This window comes from Tursiops truncatus, chromosome 3, assembly GCF_011762595.2.
Source record: "Tursiops truncatus isolate mTurTru1 chromosome 3, mTurTru1.mat.Y, whole genome shotgun sequence".
Lineage (NCBI taxonomy): Eukaryota > Metazoa > Chordata > Mammalia > Artiodactyla > Delphinidae > Tursiops > Tursiops truncatus.
The window spans coordinates 35,172,277-35,192,816 of NC_047036.1; the positions used below are offsets into that span (position 1 = coordinate 35,172,277).

At 42.2% G+C, this 20,540-nt stretch overlaps 1 protein-coding gene across 3 annotated transcripts in view; it reads left to right on the forward strand.

The window, feature by feature from the left end:
• Nucleotides 1–20,540, forward strand: part of GHR (growth hormone receptor) — a 292,818-nt gene that overhangs the window by 99,968 nt on the left and 172,310 nt on the right. For all 3 annotated transcript variants that reach the window (XM_033852831.2, XM_073802086.1, XM_073802085.1), the window contains exon 2: nt 17,957–18,037. In XM_033852831.2, the coding sequence (XP_033708722.1) occupies nt 17,968–18,037 (70 nt within the window). In that variant the 5' untranslated portion in view covers nt 17,957–17,967. The remainder of the gene's footprint in view (nt 1–17,956; nt 18,038–20,540) is intronic.

Consider the following 20,540-nt stretch of genomic DNA (forward strand, 5'->3'; position numbering starts at 1 on the left):
ATGCATCCATTACATTTTACAATCAGTTTTTTATTTTGGTTTTGCTTTGGGGTTGGGTGAGGATTACGCTTTTTCAGCCAGCAACGGAGAGGATGTTTCCACGTAACTCCATCTAATGGGGACTTACTATAATGATACCAGATCTCTGTTGCTGTGCCCAGTCATCCTCCTGTCTCTCTCTCTCAGTACTTCATGGATCCTTCATGGATTGTTCATGATGTCCCCAAGCTCCCCGCTCCTCTTACTTGTAACCTTTCCAAGCAAGTAGAATCTGCCTGGGTCGGTCACCCAACATTTAATTTCAAGCATTTGTTATTGGTCTGCCATTAGTATTGGGACTTCATTCTCAATCTAATCAGTTAATACTAGCTGACCCAGGTTGATTTCATTTGAATCAACAAAGAATTGCTAACAGCTGCATTTCCTAGAAAAAGTGGGAATCTAATTGGCAGATATTTGAGACGCTAATGTTAAATGCAAAAAGAAAAATAAAAAAAGACAACTTTTTTGCATTGGGCCTGTTTTCAACTTTTTTTTAAGAAACTCTCTTAGAAGGAGAGTGACAGAAAATGAACCTAAAATTCGTTTTACATTATGTTAATACTTATCACATTTCTACAAAACAAGTATTGTAGATTTATAATCAGAAAAAATAATCAAAATTGGCTCTGGGGAAAATGATCATTTTGCAAACCAGCATCATGTACTACTCTTGATGTAGCTCGTGCTCTTGGTATAAATATCTAAATATGAAGTCTCTATGAATAAAATTCTGTTTGAAGCAGAAAGCCCCCTGTTTGTCCTACTAACACCATTTCAGAATACATTGCTCAGTATACAGCTTAGTTTGGGAGGGCTGGGTACAAAGACCTAGAAAGATCCTTTCCCTAAGGCCCTACACTTCCCTACTCTTTGTGTAACCATTATTTATTGCCTGTTTTTATTTATTCAATAAATACCCTAATAACTTGAGGTTTGGAAATTTGGTTTGGGATAGGATTGGACAGAGTATCACCTGTTTTCTTTAATAGACCAAAATATCACTTGTCTGTTGAGGATGGTCATTTCTGTGGGCCCTGATAATTCCCTAAATAACACTACTCACAAATTCTAAAGTTCTAAATACTTTTGATTTTAACACACTAGGATTCATAACTCTCTTAGAAAAGGAAGGAGTATCTCCTAAGGTCCATAAAAAAATTCCAGATCAAAATGTCATGTGCTCGGGTAAATTTTCTTTCTTTTTAGGTATTGAGGATAAAATTTAAGCCTATGCTTTTACATGTCTCGTGTGATTACTCTTTCCCACTTCTTCTCAGTTGAGCCTGAAAAATTAGGTGAAACAAAATTTTTCTTTCAAGAATAAGCTAGGAAGCTCTGGGCTGCCTGGTCAAAAAACCACTGACTAGTTGGTCCTTTCCCAGTGTTTAAACGAGCTCATTATCTGAGATCCAACTTCATAGTGAGTTCCAGAAATGTTCCACAGATTTAGATGCCCTCATCCATGTGTTTGGTGATCCAGACCGTCAAGCCAGTGGGCGTGGAGAAGGGGAGGCGAAAGGAATACACATTTTCCTGAAAGATGCTTATGCCACTTCTGCTCGCGTCCTGGTGGCTACAGGGTGTGCTGTGAAATGTCATCTTTCACTGGATGCTATTACTAACTGAAAGTGGGGAGAGTGAATACTGGGGGACAACTAGTAACTATCAGTTCATATTATGGGTTGTGGTCTTGATCCTATGAACAAGGCAAGTCGTTTGAATGTTGTATTCAGAGGGATGCCATGATCATATTTGTTTCAAAATGTAATTTTTGTGTGAAAGATAGATTGGAGGAAGCCCAAGTGAGTGTTGAGAGGCCATTCCTAAGGTCTAAGTGAGAGATCATGGCTAGGACTTGGCAGTAGCAGTAGAGAAGATAAAGGGAATGGAATGAAGTCAAAAGATACTGAAGAGGTAAGGCTGATGGATGAAATGGGGGCAGAAGAGGCAGAGAAGCTATCCAGGTAACTCCTAGATTTCTGGTTTGTGTTGCAGACTCTAGAGGAAAACAAGGTTTGGGGATGAGGTATCTATGGACCCCTGAGTTTAGCTTTGGAAACATCTGTCAGAGAGGCTGTTTCTACACATCCAAAATAAACCACCAACTCACAGTCAGTGAGAGTCTCAAATCTAGTCATCGTTAACTCCTCTATTCGAATGAACGTTCCCCTGTGAGGGTTCTTTATGTTAAAGGGCTTTGTATGTATCGCATGTCACAGAATGGTTCATTGCACACAAGCATAGGAAAGCCAGCCAGGCAGAGGGAGTCTTTTAGGCCTTGCTAATTCCTACTGTGGTCATCAATCATGAACAGTCTTCTTTTGTGGGAAGCATGGACAGGACTGTTGGTCACACAGAAATAATAGTCATGTAGCCTTGTGTGTGTACCGCAGCTCAACCCACACTCAGTGATGGGAATCATTGCTATTGTTCTAACCCATGAGAAGCTACAAGAAATCTGGTGAAGCTGCAGAGCTAGAGAGCAGTGTTTCTGTTTCTCGGGTTGCTCGTGTATGCAATTTACTAAATGGTTAGTGTTTTGAGCTTTTTATTTGGTTTGGGGTATTTTTTCTTAGACCTACTTCTCTCTACTACAAGGTGACTAGAAACAAACAAATCCCACATAGTCTAAGTGCTGTGTCCTCCTGCCTGATCTACCAAAATATCCTACAATGAATGTGTAGATGGTGCTAACAGTTTTCTAGTCAACTATTTTGTGCCACTGATACTATGATTAAACATTTAAAGTTAAGTTTGTTAGGATTTCCAATGGGCACTAATGTTTTCAAATTCAATCACTTATCCTTCATTTAACAAATATTCAACATCCTACACTCTGGGCACTTGGGATACTTCAGTAAGAGACCAGTAAACACGATGATGGGCACCTCTGCCCTCCTGGAGCTTCCCTTCTTGAACTCCTTAGTCGTGGGATTAGATTCAGATAAGCCTGTCACTTTTTTCAGCCCTTCCAGTTCATAGCCTTTGTCAGTTTCTGACGCGTGGCCTTCTCAGCTGGCCTGGCTGGCTCCATCGTGATGGGTCTCATGAGACTCCAGGCCAGGCCTGGCCTTCACTTCAGTTGGCAGAGCCCAGAAAAGCACTGGGCAAAGGTCAGGGGATTCGTTATGTGAGGCAATGGGCTGTGTGCCTTAATCTGCACTTCTGGTACCAGGGTGTGTGTGTGTGTGTGTGTGTGTGTGTGTGTGTGAGAGAGAGAGAGAGAGATAGAGAGAGAGAGAGAGAGAGAGATTGGGTGGGAGGGAGGGAGGGAGGAAGAGGGAGAAAATGTAATTGATTTGGGGAGGATTTTGCGAAGGTTTATATAGGAAAGCAGCAAGACCAAGAATCTAAGTGCCAAGCGGTAACCAAGAAGCATTTACCGTATTCCTCCTTCACCCCCCCACCCTCTCCGCCAGTTTTAACCAAATTAGTAGAGTGTGGTCTGCTTGCATACATGACTGAATGAAAAAGGAAATTTAAAAGTTCTTGCCATAAAGCCTGGAGGAGACCATACAAAAATCCAGCCTCTATTTCAGGAATATCTGCCGGACTGGTGGTATTTCCCTTCTTGTTCACTTTGATTAAAAGGCTGAGAGTCAGCTAGCTGTCTCTCTCTCTTTCTTTTTTTTAACCTTGCTTGTGAGCTTTTTAGATGTAAAGCTCCAACTTGTCCCACTTGGCTTAGCTGGTTGCTTTCCTTCTCCTCCCACCTCATTCTTCCCTCTTCTGGCTTCATTTCTCCCTGCTCCCTCCTTGCTGTCCTCTGCTCTTCTCTCTCTACTCTGAGCGAATCTTCTTTCTCTTGTCCTGCAGCTTATAAAATACTCTGATTAGGCAAAGCCTCAGACTGCCTTCCTCCCTGTCTGATCACCATTAAGATATAATTTGGGTCTTTGAAGTCCATTTTCTGCACATATAAGAATCTGGTACATTTTGAGAAAGTCGACAGAGATAATAATTTGCACTCAGGAGACATTTCAGGGTTTTAATTCTGGCCTATGTTTTACATTTCAACAGTCAGTTTATATTTTAGAAGAGTATCGTAAAGAAGAAGTGACACCACAATTGCATGTTTGTTTTGCATTTTATTCCAGGTTTTCTAAAGTCTTGGGGATTGTCAGCACATTGAAGAAAAGGAAAATAAGTCTTTGTCTTTTTGTACTTTTAGCCGTATATCTTGGCTGGTTTACTCCGATGTTTCGGGTTCCTTCCTGCATACCTGATTAAAGCTGTCCCATGGTGTGATGGGAAACATCACTTATTCTATCTCGTTAAAAAGCATTCAGCTGAACTTTCACCAGAAGGACGTGTTCTACCCCCTTAAAACATCGATTTTAAGGTCAAGGGGTCTCTGTTCGTTTCTGCAACAATTCATTTCAAGCTGAGCGTGTTAGGTACTTTGGGGTAGTAGGGGGTACAGAGATGACCCTCAGGGGAGAGATGAGAAAGTAGTGGGCATCTCATGATGCTGTGATAGAGGTTTGGCAAGGAGAGAGGAGGGGCACTGAACTTCCCCCGGTAGGGAGTGGAGGTCGTTGCTCGAAATACATTTAAGTTGAAGTGACCTTGAACTGAGTCTTCGGGAATGAGTGGCAGAGATGGATGAAGTGGGAAGAGGACAGGAGGCAGAGGAGCTGAAGGTGTGAACAGCCTGGAACCTTCTGAGAAGATTCCTCCATGGACAGAGGAAAGGGGGAGGTTTGGGGAGATGGTGGAAGATGGGCATGGAAAGGTGAAGGAGGCCAGATCAGATCACACAGGGCCGGAGGCACCTTGTTAAGGGTTTGTCACTTGTACTGGGCAGTTTGAAACAGAGGCTGCCGAGCTGCAGTTGAAGGAGATCACTGTGGTGTCAGTGTGGAGAATAGATTTTTGCAAGGTTCTAACCAGGATTATTCTCGGAAATTTAGGCTCAGCTTGGTCCAGACTTGAGGGCTGGTTGTGAGTAAATTTCGTTTCTGGGTTAATCCAGTGCTTCTTGACCTACTTCAAGAAGGTGGCCAGGGGAGCCCAGCTCCTGTGGAGCTGGGGAAGGCCAGGAGAGCCTGGCTCACCTCATGTCCGCACTTGTTAGGATTTGTTTGTACTGAATGTCTAACGATAAATGACATTAGATGTGACAGCACGTGTGAGCCTGAGGGTAAGTTGGCTTTTTGCTCCTTGAAAATAGAGTGACAGGTTGAAGACGATGGGGAGTACTGAAAAACCCACTGGACTGGGGACGGGAGGCCTGGATGCTGCCCCCAGCTCGGCTGTAACCAGCAGTGGGATCTTGTACATGTCACTTCATCCCTCTAGGCTTTGCTTACCTCATCTGTAAAGTGAGACCGTTATGGTAACATGGTCATTAGGGCCCCATCCAGCCGCCAGGCTCTCTGACTGTGATTCTATCTCCCCAGTGGTCCCCCCGACCCCCAAACTCAGGCTTCCAGACATTCTGATTAATAGAGAAACTAGGAAAGCCATTTATGTCAAGTTTCAGTTTGAAGAATATAATCTAGTGAGCATGGGAAATAATTTTCGAAGGAAAAAAATTGTGATTCGTGTTTGTCCTATGCAGTTGGTAAAAGGGAAGCAGAAAGCCACCTGCACACAACTTCCTTCTTTTTATCTTGACTTTTTCTGCTTGTCCCTCCTGCAAAAGGAGAGAGGAGATTGGCTGGGGATCCTGAGGGCACTGAGGGTAAGACGCTGACCTATGGGTACCTGAGTTCTCCCGCCTTCCAGAAGAGCAGTGCATCCTTTATTTGGCATGAACAGCCATTCAGGTAGATTCTCGGCAGAATTTTGGGTAACTGTGACCTTCTTTGCCTTTGTGAAAATCTCTTGCACCTGGATCCAGTGCTCTCAGGTTATATAGGCCCATCCCCTAACCTCTAAATTACCCTCTGCTCTCTTTTACCCAAACTAACTTCTCCCAAACCTGAATGATGATGTGGATACTCTTGAGGTGGGGAAAGAACTTCTAATGCCTCTGACCTACCTTACAGCCACCAATATTCCCTCCCACCCCCCGCCAAGCGCACACACACACACACACACACACACACCTCTACACACACACACACACACACACACCTCTACACACACACACACACACACACACACACACACACACCCCTCTTCACTCATCAAATCCTGCAACGCATTTTGGTGGGAGTAGGCGCAGAGAGATAAACAGATGAGGAAAGTCTGTGTCTTGCCCTGAGGAAACCTACAGCAGCGCAGGCACTGAGGACTCATTTATTCCACATACAGGGATTCGTTACCTTGTGACTTCCATGTCGGGGCACACTTTATAGTAGAGGATGAACAGGTCAGTCTCAGGGGAGTGTAGAAGGCTTCATGGAGGTAGTGATATTGGAGCATGCTTTTGAAGAGCAGATAAACCGAGGATTTGTCCGGCAGCAGCCTTGAAGGTAAAGGAATAGAGGCCGTGAAGGAGGATGTTTTAAGTCTAGAGAAGTGTGGTGAGCATTGCGAGAGGAGGAGGTACATTCCAGAGAGAATTCTGAGGTTGAATCACCCCCTCATGGTGACAAGTGACACATGACGGGGTTGGAGTTACAGGTAACTGGGGAGCCCTAATCTCATTAAACATGTTAGAAAATGTATGAGATGAAGCTGTTTGTTCATGAGGTGGGGACTGGAGGCAGGTAGGAGATGTGAGTTCATTCAGTTTAGACAGGAATGATTTTAGATGCTTATGGGCATCCAGGTGACTGTCTCCCTGTGTCCGAGGCACCTGTCCTCTGGTTCTTTAACATTTACAGGATGCTCTGAGTAAACTGCCACCTTGGGGATTCCCTGTAGCTTTTCTTCTCCATTTGGAAGTAAAGTTTTGACTGGTAACATGATCACAAGTGATTGAAAGTGGAAAAATTCCTTTGAATCACTTTCCAGTTTGATGGGAAGATGAGTGTTTTATTACTGTTCTCCAAGATGTGAAATAACTGATTTCTCTCAAACAGAATGCAATGAAAAGCATTTCAGTGTCTGTTCCTTTGACTTCTGGATAGGTGGACCATCTTCTTGAATCAATAGTAGTTCAGGGTTTGGCTCAGCCTTTTTCCAACCCTCTTCCACCGGCCAACTGATTTAGGAGAAACACGGCCAGGTCATTGAGTCCCAGGTTCCAGAGTTATGCTGTGGTGGTCCCTTAGGGTGGTAAACGTGAGGCTCCTGGGACTTGAACATTTAATTCAGGAGGACCGAAAACAAGCTCTCCTGAGCCAAGATGTTAGATTTACAGGGAAATGTAAAGATAGCCTGTCCTCCCCTCCACACGACCTTTTCCTCCATAAACACATACTCCTTGCCCTTATCTTCTCCTGACCCTAGTCTTTCATAGATTTTGACCTTGATTTTGATTTACCTTCACATTGACACATTGTCTGTTTTTAATTTCCTGTCTGACCTGAGGTTAAGATGAGAAGCAAGGCCAGCAAACTGATTTAGACAGGATCTCTCAGGCTTTCTCACTTTCCCTGGGATCAACTTGTGTCCAGATTTATGTGTTCGAAAATAAATTGCATCAACTGACCCAGAGGTGATTAGACTCTAGGGGCTCAATTTACACTAGCTAACCTCGTGAGATGGGCCAATATACCAGAATGCCAATACATTTGTTTATTCTCCATTTGAGCTGTGAAGCAGTTTCATTTCAGCTGGTTATTGTATTAGTTTTCCAGAAGGAGAGAGAGCCCAGAAAACAAGATAAGAATCAGAAGGTCATGTGGCAATTGTAGAGTCTCAATGGAGGGAACTGTGTGGCCCTCAAGGGAGAGCACCAGCAGGCTCTGGAAATTATTGTACCTGTCTCTGTATTGGGACCTTCTCGTTGGTCCCAAGTAATTGGATGAGACAAAGCCATAAATTATTTTTTTCAGCATTCTTCCTCAAACATTAACTGATTAGACTAGATTATCTCTAAAGTCCCTTCTGCCTCCAAATTTCTGTGCTCTGCTAAAAGTCCCCTCTCCTTATGGCTATGTTTCAATCATGGCTGGATAGCTGTCTTCCTGATTGATGTTTAAGAAGTCAACCTCAGGCTCTATAACAGGTTTTTAAAGACTGTATTCATTTTCTATTGCTTCTAAAACAAATTACCTTAAATTTAGAGGCTTATAAAAACCCGTTTATTAGCTCACAGTTCTGTAAGTGAGAAGTCTGGACACAGGCTGGCGTAACTGGATTCTCTGCTCAGAGTTCACAAGGCTGAAATCAAACTGTCATTAGGGCTGCATTACCCTCAGGAGGTCCTGGGAATGAATTTGCTTCCAAGTTCATTCAGGTTGTTGACCAAATTCAGTTCCTTGCTGTTGTAGGACTGTCATCCCCATTTCCTTGCTAATTGTCAGCTGGGAGCCTATTTTTGCCCCTGGAGTCTGCCTGCACTGCATCTCATGCTTCCTATATGGCCCCTCCAGCAACAGCAAGATAAGTCCCTCTCGAGTTTCTAACCTCTCTGACTTCCCCTTCTGCACATCTCACTGACTAACTTCCCCTCCTGCTTTTACAGACTAATGTGATTACATTTAATCACCCAGACAATCAAGAATAATCTCCCTGTTTTAAAGTCAGTTGATTAGTAACCTTAATTACATCTGTGAAGTCCCCCCAGAGAAATACCTAGGTTAATGTTTGAATAACCAGAGAAGATAATCTGGGGGGGACCTCTTTAGCATTCTGCCTCTCCAGTCTCATCACAACATTTTGAAATGATGTCTTGTCTTTATTGGAGTGATCATATCTGTGGATGACTGGTTTCATCTATTTACACATATTCTTTTTATTCGCAATTTCGTAGGATAATATTTTCTGATCCTACCTTCATATTTCAGCATTTCAACCCCTTGGCTTAGAAGGTTCTGTGTTACAAAAAATACATTTATTGGTTGGCTAAATGGGGGAGAATGATGTTTTTCTCTCCCCCTCACCCAGCTGAGGCTGCTTGGGGCAGATGGGCTCTATTTTCAAAGATTTCAAAATCATAGCAAATTTGATTTGCATTAGGTCAGTGATTCTCAGTTTACCTTTGGTAAAGCCAGGGCATTTGTTTGTAAGGTCTAATACACAACCAAGGCTGAGAACTATTGATATGCTCCCAACATGCTAGTTTGGAAATAAGGAGGCTGAGGGTGAGAAATGATTCACTTCAAGTCTCATACCTAGTGACAGATCTGGTGCTAGGTTTATGGTTTAATTATTTGTAGAGTTCAGTGCTCAGTAATTATATGCAAAATGAGTGTTAAGGTCTGGAACTCCCTGCTTCTCGCTTCGGTAGCAAAATTCTTTCTAGGACTTTAAGAAACTATTAGACCTTGCAAAAGAAGTTTAAAGGTCTCTTCTCAGCGGTTTGGTCTGCTCATGAGCAATAATAAACACAGATACGTTCTGCACTAGTCAGGAGCTGGATGCATGGACCTCCCCAATCTCAGTGTCTCAGAGCTGCACCATCCAATGGGGTGGCCACTCACTGCCCATGGTTCTTGAGCACTTTAAATGTGGCTGGTGCCAGTTGTGATGTGCTGTGAGTGTGAAATACACGCCAGATTCAAAGACTCACTATGAAAAAAAAGTATATGAAATACTTCAATACTTTTCATATTTACTGCATGATAAAGTGATAGTATTTTGTACATATTGGCTTAAATAAGATATATAATTAAAATTTATTTCTTAATATGGTTACTGGGAAATTTAAAATTACACATACGACTGGCATCTGTGGCTGGCGTTATATTTCGGTGAGACATTTCTCTTCCTGAGAACATGCTCTATTAAAGCAGTTAACAATGAATGGTCCACGCCAAGCTCTTACACCTTCTGTGATCTTGAAGAGTGAAGTGGTGTATTGTAAACTTCCTGGCGATGAGACATGACATTGATCTGCCCCGTGTTTGCCATCTATCTGGCAGCCAGTCAGTCTGGCCAAATAGACTTCTTTCTATTTATAATATAGAATCAAAGGAGGCGGAGGGATGCCCCCGTGTCATGGAAAGGGCACACTTCATACCTCTTAAGTAATGTACCCAAAAGTAGACCGAGTGCTCTTGGAGGCTGTAAGACAGACAGATGAATATCCCTTAAACAATTCTGCTCCGAAAGAAACTGCAATGTCAGCATTTATGAATTATCACCGTCCTCGACAGGCCCAAAGTACTGGAAAGTACTGTGGTGCCTACCCTTGTCCATAATGCAAATCCAGATTTTCCTCTCTCTCTTTTTCTTGTTTGCTGTAGTTTGGCCTGCCTCACTGGTACTCTACTTGTGTGTTTAGTCGACCCAGTTTAGCATTTTCAAAGAAGCATGGGAAGGCAAAGGCAAAGACACCCAGGCCTTGGAGACGGTTCCGATCCCGACCCAGAAGTATTCCGTCTCAGCTTGTGGGATCCCCTTAACTTCTCAAAGCTCCTCTGAACTTTCATTTCCTCAGTTTTAAAATGAGGGTCTCTTGCAGGGAACGAATGAAGTAATAAGGCACTCAACACACTGATTCCTTGGCAGATTTTGGAGGGGACATCTACTCTGTGTGGCCTAGGGCTAGCTGCTGGGGATAAAAGAGTGAGTGACACACAGCTCCTGCCCCCAGTTTGCTCACAGCTAGAGGAGGAGAAAGACAAGGAGCCCAGCAGCATCAGGACAGGAGAAGTCCTCTGTCCCTGGCAGCTGTTCATTACGTTGCACTGCGTGGGGTTTGGCATATCACAAAAGTCTGGTATGGTGTGTAGGTGAGGGGACAGACCCATAGTCATGAAGTGACTGCCCGAGTCGCCACATCAGGTGATGCTGGGCTGTGTCCAGGGCACGGGATTTCTGACTCCTTCTCTAGCAATGCTTTTCCCAGGAGAGCACATTGCCTCACTCTTGGTTTCCCAACTTGTTTACCCTAAAAGAACAACTTCACCACTTTGGACTTGATAAAAGGAAAAAAAAGTTTCTTCCAACTTTTGCTCTATATATAATCTGGGCATGTGAGTGACTACTTCAGTACTTGGGAGTTAGTGTAGTAAACATTGTCAGATTATAATCTCATCAAGATACTGAATGTTTTTGTTACCTGAAAACTTCCTTCTGTGAGATCTTCAACAGCTCATCTATTTCCTGTTAAATCAGGTAAAACAAAGCCTATACTTCCATCCGAGAGTCTTGGAAGATACTCCAACATCTTCAACTTTGTTTAAGGTACATTCTCCGTGTTCTATGTGATCTATCACAGTAATAAAATATTAGATCATTTAAAAAAAAAGAGCCACTTGTGGAAAGTGAGATAGCAGAAATCCAGTAAGAGGTTTGCTTTTTCAAATTCTATTTTGGAAAACAATGACTTGGAAGGTGCAATGCTGTAAGATATAAAAAGGAACAGAACATATGGTTCAAATAAGCACCCACCTATGCAATTGATTTTCTCTTCCATGTAAGAGTTACACCTGCATCATGCATCAGTGAATGCACCAGGTAAATCAGGCTGGGTGGGTTTGGTCTAGCTTTGTGGCGAGGTGTTTCAAAGTGCCACTGGGTCCTACTGATTTCAAACAGAATGCCCCATGCACCAAGAAAGGCCCAGTCTCGACAGAATGCCCGTGCACATACCAAGATAGGAGAAGCACCAAGTGTGTGGTGTTGAAATGGCCCTTATTCTCTCACTCCCTGGAAAGGAAGAGGTGGAGACCCAGGCTCCTATAACCCAGCTGCCTTCTCTGTGTTCTCACAGGAAGAGTCCTGGCTTCAAACGAAGCCTCTTATTGATGGAATTCGTCTACCCAATTGTCAGCTCTAGAAACGCATGACTCACGAAACAAATGATCTGGACCCAGTAACAGCAGCGTGTAATTTTCTTACAGTAGATGAGATAGTGATTAGGGGAAAAATCAGTCTCTGGATTATTCCCCCACACTTGGGCCTCCATGTAGAAGGTGTGCCATTTGCCTGTACACCTAAGCAGAAGTGATCAGCATTCCTGCCTTATCCTGGGAGATGTCCACATTACGTTATGATTATCCTTCCCCTCCCCTGGACTCTCATGTGATGTAAGTGCTTGATTGAAGAGTGAAGTCTCACGTATTGTGGCTGATTGCTTTACCATGTCCCTAGACTTCCTTTCCAGGACATACAATGAGGGCCCCATTCCCAATCCCATGGGAACCTAAAACGGGCTATTTAATCACTAGTATCAGAAAGTGTAATAGATAGCTAGTATTGATATATGCAGAGGGCAGGCCAAGTGCTTTGAATCAACATCTCATTCAGTTGACTCCTGATTTTTCTCATGAAAAGAGGAATAATATTATCGTCTCCATATTAGAGATGAGTAACCTGAGGTTTGGTAAAGCCGGGATTTGAACCTGATCCACAACTTGTGCCCTGAACCCCTAAGCTCACCCTCTCTATAGGTGAAGAGCAAGGATAACATCTGAGGTAGAGTCTGATGGTAATTTCTATAGACCTGGGAAAGTATCTATCAATGATTATTAACTAAATGTGACCATCTGACAGTGGAACAGATGGCATCAAATGAAATCAAGTGTCCAGGGTTCACTCAGCACTGTCTCCTACCTCTTGTGTCAATGTCAGCAGATTGTTTAATCTTTGTACCTGTTACCTCACCTGGAGCCTAGAGAATGTCATTTACTTCCCCAGCTGGTGGTGTGCTGGGTCCAGCTGAATCCACATTCAGTGATGTCAGTGATGCAGTGAGTCCGTGTTAAGTGACTTGGTAGCTTAAAATCAGCCTTGGTGGAGGTATTTATACCACAGAGATTGGCAAAAGCTACAAATCATGGCCCTTTTAAAATTATTATTCCAGAGAGACAGTTGTTAAATACTAGTACACTACCGGCTGTGACTCAAAGAGAGATACAGTATGAATTGTCACATTCTAAAGGTAAACAAAGGCACACTGGGTACCCTAAAAAAACTTCTATAAATATAATCTTACCTAAGTCTTCCGTGAATCTTTTATCCCCATCATTCTGCATTTGGGAAGACCTCTGAAAACATAACCATAATGATTTTATATGTCACTACAAATATGCAATTTTATTTTGTGTATTGTTTTTATGAAAACAGATATGCTCCTGTAACAGTCTAATGTTTCTGAATGCAGATACAAACATATAAGCCATAAAGTATATATATAAATGTCAATTAGAAATATAAAATATAATGCCACGTATGTAATTTAAAATTCTCTACTAGTCACATTTAAAAAAAAAGAAATGGATATTAGTTTTTAATATTCTATTCAACAATCCAAATTACGATTTTAACGTATCGTCAACATAAACGTTATTGAAATATTTTTTTGTACCATCCTTTTTTGTACCAAGCCTTCAAAATCCATGTATATTTTATACTTACAGCACATCTCCATTTAGATCCTAACTTTTCATCAGAAACACTTGATCTGTACTTAGGTTTTATAAAATGTACAGTTGAGAAAGGTTTACATACCCAATCTGTTCTTAATATACTTAATTATTTACTTGAAATATTTAATTAAAATTTAGCTTATTTAATTCCTCAGTTGCACTAGCCACACTTCAAGTACTCAGTAGTTATAGGTGACTGGTAGTAGCGGAACTGGTCAGCACAGGTGACCATATATGCTCTATTTTTTGTTTTTTTATAAAAATGGAGCCATATTATATACACCACTCCCAAAGTTTATTTTTCCCCTCATACTGTACACATTTAAACTACTTTCCCGTCCTATATTCCCCACTGGATCCCTGCAAGGAGAGAAATCTCAGCGAGAGTAATGATATCAATAATGTCTGTGAATTTCTTCTCCCTCACTGATGGGAAGGAGATAAATTGACCTAAGGCATTTTGTGTCTGACCAGTTTTCAAATGACCACCACCAAAAAGTGGATAATAACATGAACTCCAGATACAAACTGTTCAAATAAGTGCCTGAAGCTAACTAGAATGGATCATTTCAAATACCCTTTGGGGTGAGCCTCCCCCTTCTTCAGTGCTGAGTTCTTAGAAAAGCTTCACCAGGAAATCAATGAGATTCAGTTTTGCAATATTTCATTAGTAATCAACCTAGCATTAGAAAGTACACATTCATTAGGTTATCTACCTGGAGTCTTGGTTTTGCAATATAAACTATTCTGCTTCTGTTGGGGTTTTTTAAATCAGCGCTCGCTCTTTCCATAGCAGAATCACTAGACCAGTAAAACAGACATTTGAGAACACTTCTTATTTCTGATCAATTCAGCTGCCATTTTGATATTCTTCGTTACTTGGCCATAACAGCACTACAAGCTCCTAAATCTATTATTTTACTCCTCCCACTTCTTAAAATGCTAACATCATACTTCTAAGGATGCTTTTGACCATTTTCCTTTTAAGTACTTGATATAGATCAGAGAATCAGAGGGTGTAGGTGGTTTTGGGTGGTGGTTCGTTTTGTCTCTGACAAATTACTAACCAGATATGATCACATTTTTTCCTGTATGGCTTCATATACTTTTTAATGTTACTTTTAATAAAGATGATGTGGGGATTCTTCACAAAATAGTCTTGTCTTCACATTAAATTTGTCTGCTACTCATCGTTTCTGTGTAGATATCTCTGAAATCCAGTAGTGATTTCTCTCTCAATGGTTTTGATTGCTTTTATATTCTCCAGTGTGCCTTGTACAATGCTAGCAGCCACTGGTAGTTCAACAAATACTTGCTAATTTTAAATTAAAGAGAATGGAACCAATGGCTTTCTTTGCCTGGAGTTGGTTTTAACATGTTGGGAAAAAACAGTGTATTTAATCTCCATTTCTTCTCATGTGTTTATGGACTATTTTATAGCCAAGGAACAAAAGTATATCATTGGCCTCGCTGTGATGTGGAGGCCTCCTGTGCTACGCAGTTTACAGAATTAAAACTCACGCCAGCTGGGTCACAGGGCTTTTCCAATGGCTCTCCCTTGAGGAAGGGGGAGCCGGCAAAATGCCTCAGGCGCACTGAGATCCGAATGGTGTGAGTTCCCTTCTGCAAAAATAGAAGCCTCCTTTCCCCACCCCAGTGAACATCGTGCCATGTGGCTATGGCCAAAGAATGCACAAATATCATTAGAAATTTAGAGAGGGATTTTCCCTAGGAAAATACTGCGAACTTTATAAACCCAATAGACTAAGGTACAATTTAATAGATTCTTCTGAACAATGCCTTCCTCTAGTTAGATTATTATATCAGGAAAAGGAAATAAAGGGGTTTTCTCCTGCTCACATCTGGCACGTCACTGATAGATTAAAGTTCCAAACTTTGTGTGTCGGCACTCTGTCCTTTCCCAGGGACATTTTATCTCCTCCAGAACCTAATAAAAGAGAACCCTCTCATCTAGAAGCTGCCATGCAGCGCCCTGCATCATTGAAGGGGAAAGCTTACAGTCAAATCGGCCCAGGCCAATGAACGTTCTGTTCACGTGATGGCGCTAAAGAGAGTTCACTATGGGGGTGCAAGGAGAGGGGGGAGTGCAAAGGGGGCCGCTTTCGGAGTTATCCCCACTGAGCCAGCAACAGTGGACTGGGAGTGTTAGTGTCTAAGGAAACCCTTAACCCTTGCTGAATCCAGCCACATTGCTTTATCCTCTTCTCTGTCCCCTAGTTAGAGGCTTAGAGTTGGGAGTCCCTATGCCCTGCTCTCATTGGCAATGAACTGTTCTCTTCTATGTGGGAGGATGGCCGTTTTAAATACCTCCTTTGCTGCTGTCAGAGTGTGCAAACAGGTTTCTGGTTAATTTTGCTTTGGGGATTCTAATTTGTTTTGTGAGATAGAATGTATTCTGTGGAGATGTGTTTGGCTCATAAAGAAACTGTTACAATAATCAGTTCCTTATTTGGAAGAGGCGAAGTTCATTTGTAGGCAACAGCTTTCAAAAGATTGGGGATGGGAGGGCGCCAACTACGATTCCTCTGAAGCAAAATTCACTTGTCTCTGGCATCTGCCAACTTCGAAACCAGAGGAGGCATCCTTCTGAGAAATGCAAACCTGTTCATATCCTTATTCAGCTGGGGAGCATACAGTGTTGCCTGGGAATGGGACTCACTGTTACAACCCAACATCAAGAGAGCCTGTGGCAGAGGAGGGAGGCTTCCTTACCCGACACATGGTGTGTTGAGGGATGGCGAGTAAAAGTAGCACTATGTACAGAATCCAGTTCCTCAATGCTTTTCCTCCTCAAAAAAATACTTGTAAAACGGAATTTAAAAGGAAATACCCAGTTACCCAGAGGATAGCATTTTCAACCTATAACGTATTTGTTTTTATGTATTTCTGCTGGAGACTTCAAACTGTGATTACAGTGGCCTGTTCACCTAGGAGTAAAGGACCTTGGGAGAGATGCTCAGTGAAAGTAGCTGGGGACGATGCAAGGCCATGAGCCCAGAGCCTTCCAGGTTAAGAATTTAAAACATGGGTGTTATAATAACCACAACTCACATTAGCGTGAACTCTCACAGTCGGCAAAGTGTGTTCATCTACGCCGTCACACTCAGTCCTATGAACGACCGCATGGGGCAGTGTATGTGGGGCATCCTCATGCATGTGGGCTACACCTGGATATTCAGACGCAGGGGGAGATTCCATTCACCTAGAGATGCCTTCTTAGAATTTTTTAACAACGTTAACATCATATAGAATTTTTAAAAATGATGCATCATCCACTGTCTAGAAAGAAAGTGTAGAGTGTGAGACATTTACTACCTATTCAGAATTACGCAGCCATTACCCGGAACACAGCATGCCACTATCTGTGAAAACAAACATTTGTGTGCATCGTTTCAGTTTGATTAGGGGTAGCAGAGGGCTATTTTATTATTGTCAAGAATGTGCAGTAAAAAAATAAGTCCAATAGAGGCACTGGTGGAGCTCCCAGTGTGATGATCAGATCTGCCTGAGTGACTTGTAAAGTACTGTCATTTCATGGAAATATTGCAGGCAAGCTTTAAAGTAGTTGGCGTTAGTCGTCAGACGTAGCGACAGCTCTCCAAAGGGCAGTCTGCTGAGTTCGTTTTAAGCCAGCCACAGTTGTCTCTTTAGAGATCCAGGAGGTGGACCCCTGGTTTATTTATTCCCGAGAAGCTTCATTTCCTCCAGGTAAAGGTGTGTGCTGGCTGAGGCACACTGATCTGCTCCCCCATTCATCAAACCAAAGGCTTCAAGGTGTGGCCACACTTGGGATTCCAAATGGCTAGCCCAGCCACAAACTGACCCTTCTTAGAGTCTGAGGTGTTCACATTCCTGGGCCTTTCAGAGGCCACATTCCTCCTGAAGCCCACAAGGACACCAGGTGTCCTGGGGGAGGCCACCTAGGAAGCACCAGTGTTTTGTTTTCTTTTGCTTCTCACCTCCTTACTGCTGCCTTCTGGTTAAACCCCCTTAGGATGGCTCATTAGCACAGTGTTTTGAGTGTTAATTGAGCTCTTTTGTTCACTGGGACACACACTGGAGAAGTTTTACTACTACTGAAGCGGGTTGTTTTGTTTTCCCTTTTATGGGCCGTCCAGCTCAAGGCCCCTTGCTTGGTGATACTGCTGAAGAGTTTCTATTTCCAGATCAGATTAAAGTGAACCACACTGGCCCTGTTATGGAAGCAATGCGTGGGGGTCATTTGTTGTGTGGTGGTCCTATGGCTGCCGGCCAGGATGTGAAAATCCCTAGTGTCCATGTTATTTCCTGAGACAGGCCCCCACCGGAAGTAGAATTTATTACAACCTGCTGTTTGCGCTCATGAAAAGTATGACAACGTGAGACTCTAGGGCAGTGAAAGACTTACAAAGATTCCTTCTAGAGCTGCTGTGCATGTCACCTCCTTCATAATTTAGCCAGTCTTTAAACAATTTTTAATGCAAGTAGTCTGCTTCTAATTGCTTAGCTTTATCTTCTTCCTCTTTGTGTGATCGCAGGTCCTACAGGTATGGATCTCTGGCAGCTCCTGTTGACCTTGGCAGTGGCAGGCTCAAGTGATGCTTTTTCTGGGAGTCCAGGTGAGTTCTGCTTTTCCCTTCCCACCCGCAGTGTTTTGAAACCACACTGAACTTTATTTGTTAAATCTGAGTTCTCTGGATGATGTAATTAGAAGAGGTAAGTAGCAGTAAATAGAAAACCTGTTGTAGCTTTAAAATCGCAAACCGGGAGGACGTTTCTGGGGATGTTTTTAGGAGGAAAACAGTAGTCAGCTTTGGCATCTGATGTTTCCACGTCAAAAATAAATGCTGCAAATCATGCTGAGGGCATTTCTGGTGAAGGCAAGCCGGGTCTCTTGGTCCTCAGGCTCTGGGAGAGAGATTGAAATTGCACTGAAGGATTATTAACGTACTGATCACTCAGCTCATCTGTGACTAAGGATATCATAGCTTATTTCCAGAGCTCAGAATTAAGTCCTCTTAATCATATTCTCTGAGAGTGGAAATTGCAGATTTCAAATAAATTTTACCTGTTACTCTCTGGGTGATTACCATTTGGCTAAATCTGAAGGAGGAAACACCCGAAATAGTTGGATAATATAGTCAAATTCACGAGTTTCCTTGGCCATCTCTGTAATTCTCCCTCCCTCTTTATACCCTCTTCCTATTGGAAGAGTTGCCATGTATTCAAACTTAGGTCTCACACAGCAATAACTGGAACAGGAGAGAAATGAAAGGGAATGAAAAGTATTTTTCTGCCCAGAAAGAAAACTGTGCTCGTAACGAGGGTGGGAGACGTTTTAAAATATCATCTTGAGTACTTGATTTTTTTTCTTGCTTGAGCTTCAACAAAAGAAAGAAATCATCATTTCTCCTATTCTGTGATACCACAGTCACTTGTTGCTTTAAGAGCGGTCGACTCCCCTACTCACCAGGCAGCTCATCTTGGAAAACACAGTTTAGCAGCAGAAGTAGTGCCTTAAAATGTCCTCCCTGACCTTCGAGCCAAAAATAAATCCCTAGTAGTGAGCTGCTGAGGGCAACCAGAGTAACTAAGAAAACAAGAAGTGTAAAATATGTTATTTTATCTCCTAAAACAATTTAAAAATATTTATAGAAAAGAAGTCATAATTGTTTGAAATATTTTGGGGTCTCTCTGGTGTTATAATGTCAACATTTTGCAAGTCAAACATGGAGGGAATTGCAGGCTCCATGTCAGCAGCTTTTCCCATGGCTGGTTTTAGACCCTGGTTCTGAGCCAAAGAATTACAGCTGAGATCCTCTGCTATTCCAAAGTCATGGTGGTTAGGTCTCTACTTTCTTCATTAAGGTGACTTTCACTCCACTGGGCAAGGCTCGAGGAATTTAAAAGACTTGTGAAATGAAAAGTATGGCAAAGGAAATCTTTAAAGAAAATTTAAAATGTATCCCCAGCTAAAAGACTAGAGCTCAAGTTACATTTTTGACCTAGAGAGTCGGCAAACGGCACCTATTTCAACTGCTTTGACATTTTAGCAAGCCTTTAACTTCATAGAGGAAACAAAACCATTAGCTGGTTTTATGTTTGCTTTTTTTTTTGCTTTTTGATAGTTTTGTGTTTGCTTTGTTTATTTGGGGGGAGCAGAGCATAAGAAAATGCAGTGGTTTATAGTAAATACAAATCACACAGTTTAACATTACTTACACATACTAAGTAATTTAGCAAAGGAAAAAAATTTCTTCTTTTCTTTTTCTTAGTAAGCTAACCAGATTCCTTTGGAATATGTGGCTACTCCAAAATTCTTACCTTAAAATGTCCTGGGGATTGTTAAGGACGCGGTATGATGTTTATATAAGAAGGTGCAGATGAGTGTGTTTGAACATGAGCCGTGTGTGTGTGTGTGTGTGTGTGTGTGTGTGTGTGTGTGTGTGTGTGTTTGCTGGCGCTGGCCACTTATCTGATGACTTCAGCCAGAGCGATCTCCTGATATGACATGGATTGAATCTCAGATGACATTCATGGGCCATGTGTTTCTTTTTCTGCCAGGTCTGGATTGTACCCAAATCACTTTATTTTTATTTTCTCTCCCATTGTATGAGGCAGACTAAAAATGTAAGAGAGGACTTAAAAAAAAAAAAAAAAGATGCTACTGTAGTTTCACCAGCCATTCATTGAATTAAGTTTAGTCAGTGGAAGAGGTGGCACAGCTGAGGAAAGGAACTGGGAAGCATCACTGGGAGAAAAGCTGCCCGGGAGCTGGGAGGAGATGACAGATCTGCATGCCTGAGGAACGTTGGCACTTAAAGCCTTGAGCAGGGCTCGTCTTGCTTAGGCAGATGAGCAATTTAAAATATGCTGGCCCTAGGAGGATTTTTTTATTAAGTCTAATTGCCCTCTTGGAAATTTAATGAGAACTAAGCATCGAACAGTGCCACCATTGTATTAGCTAAAGTGTTGTAATTGATGCTCTCTGTTTGTCTTTCATCCTTAATATTAATTAGTCTTTACATCTGATCCTCAAGGCAGGTTACATACTCTCAGAGAGAATTTCTTTCTTTTTCTTTTTTTTCTGGATGTACCACAGTTTATTTAATTTTTTAAATT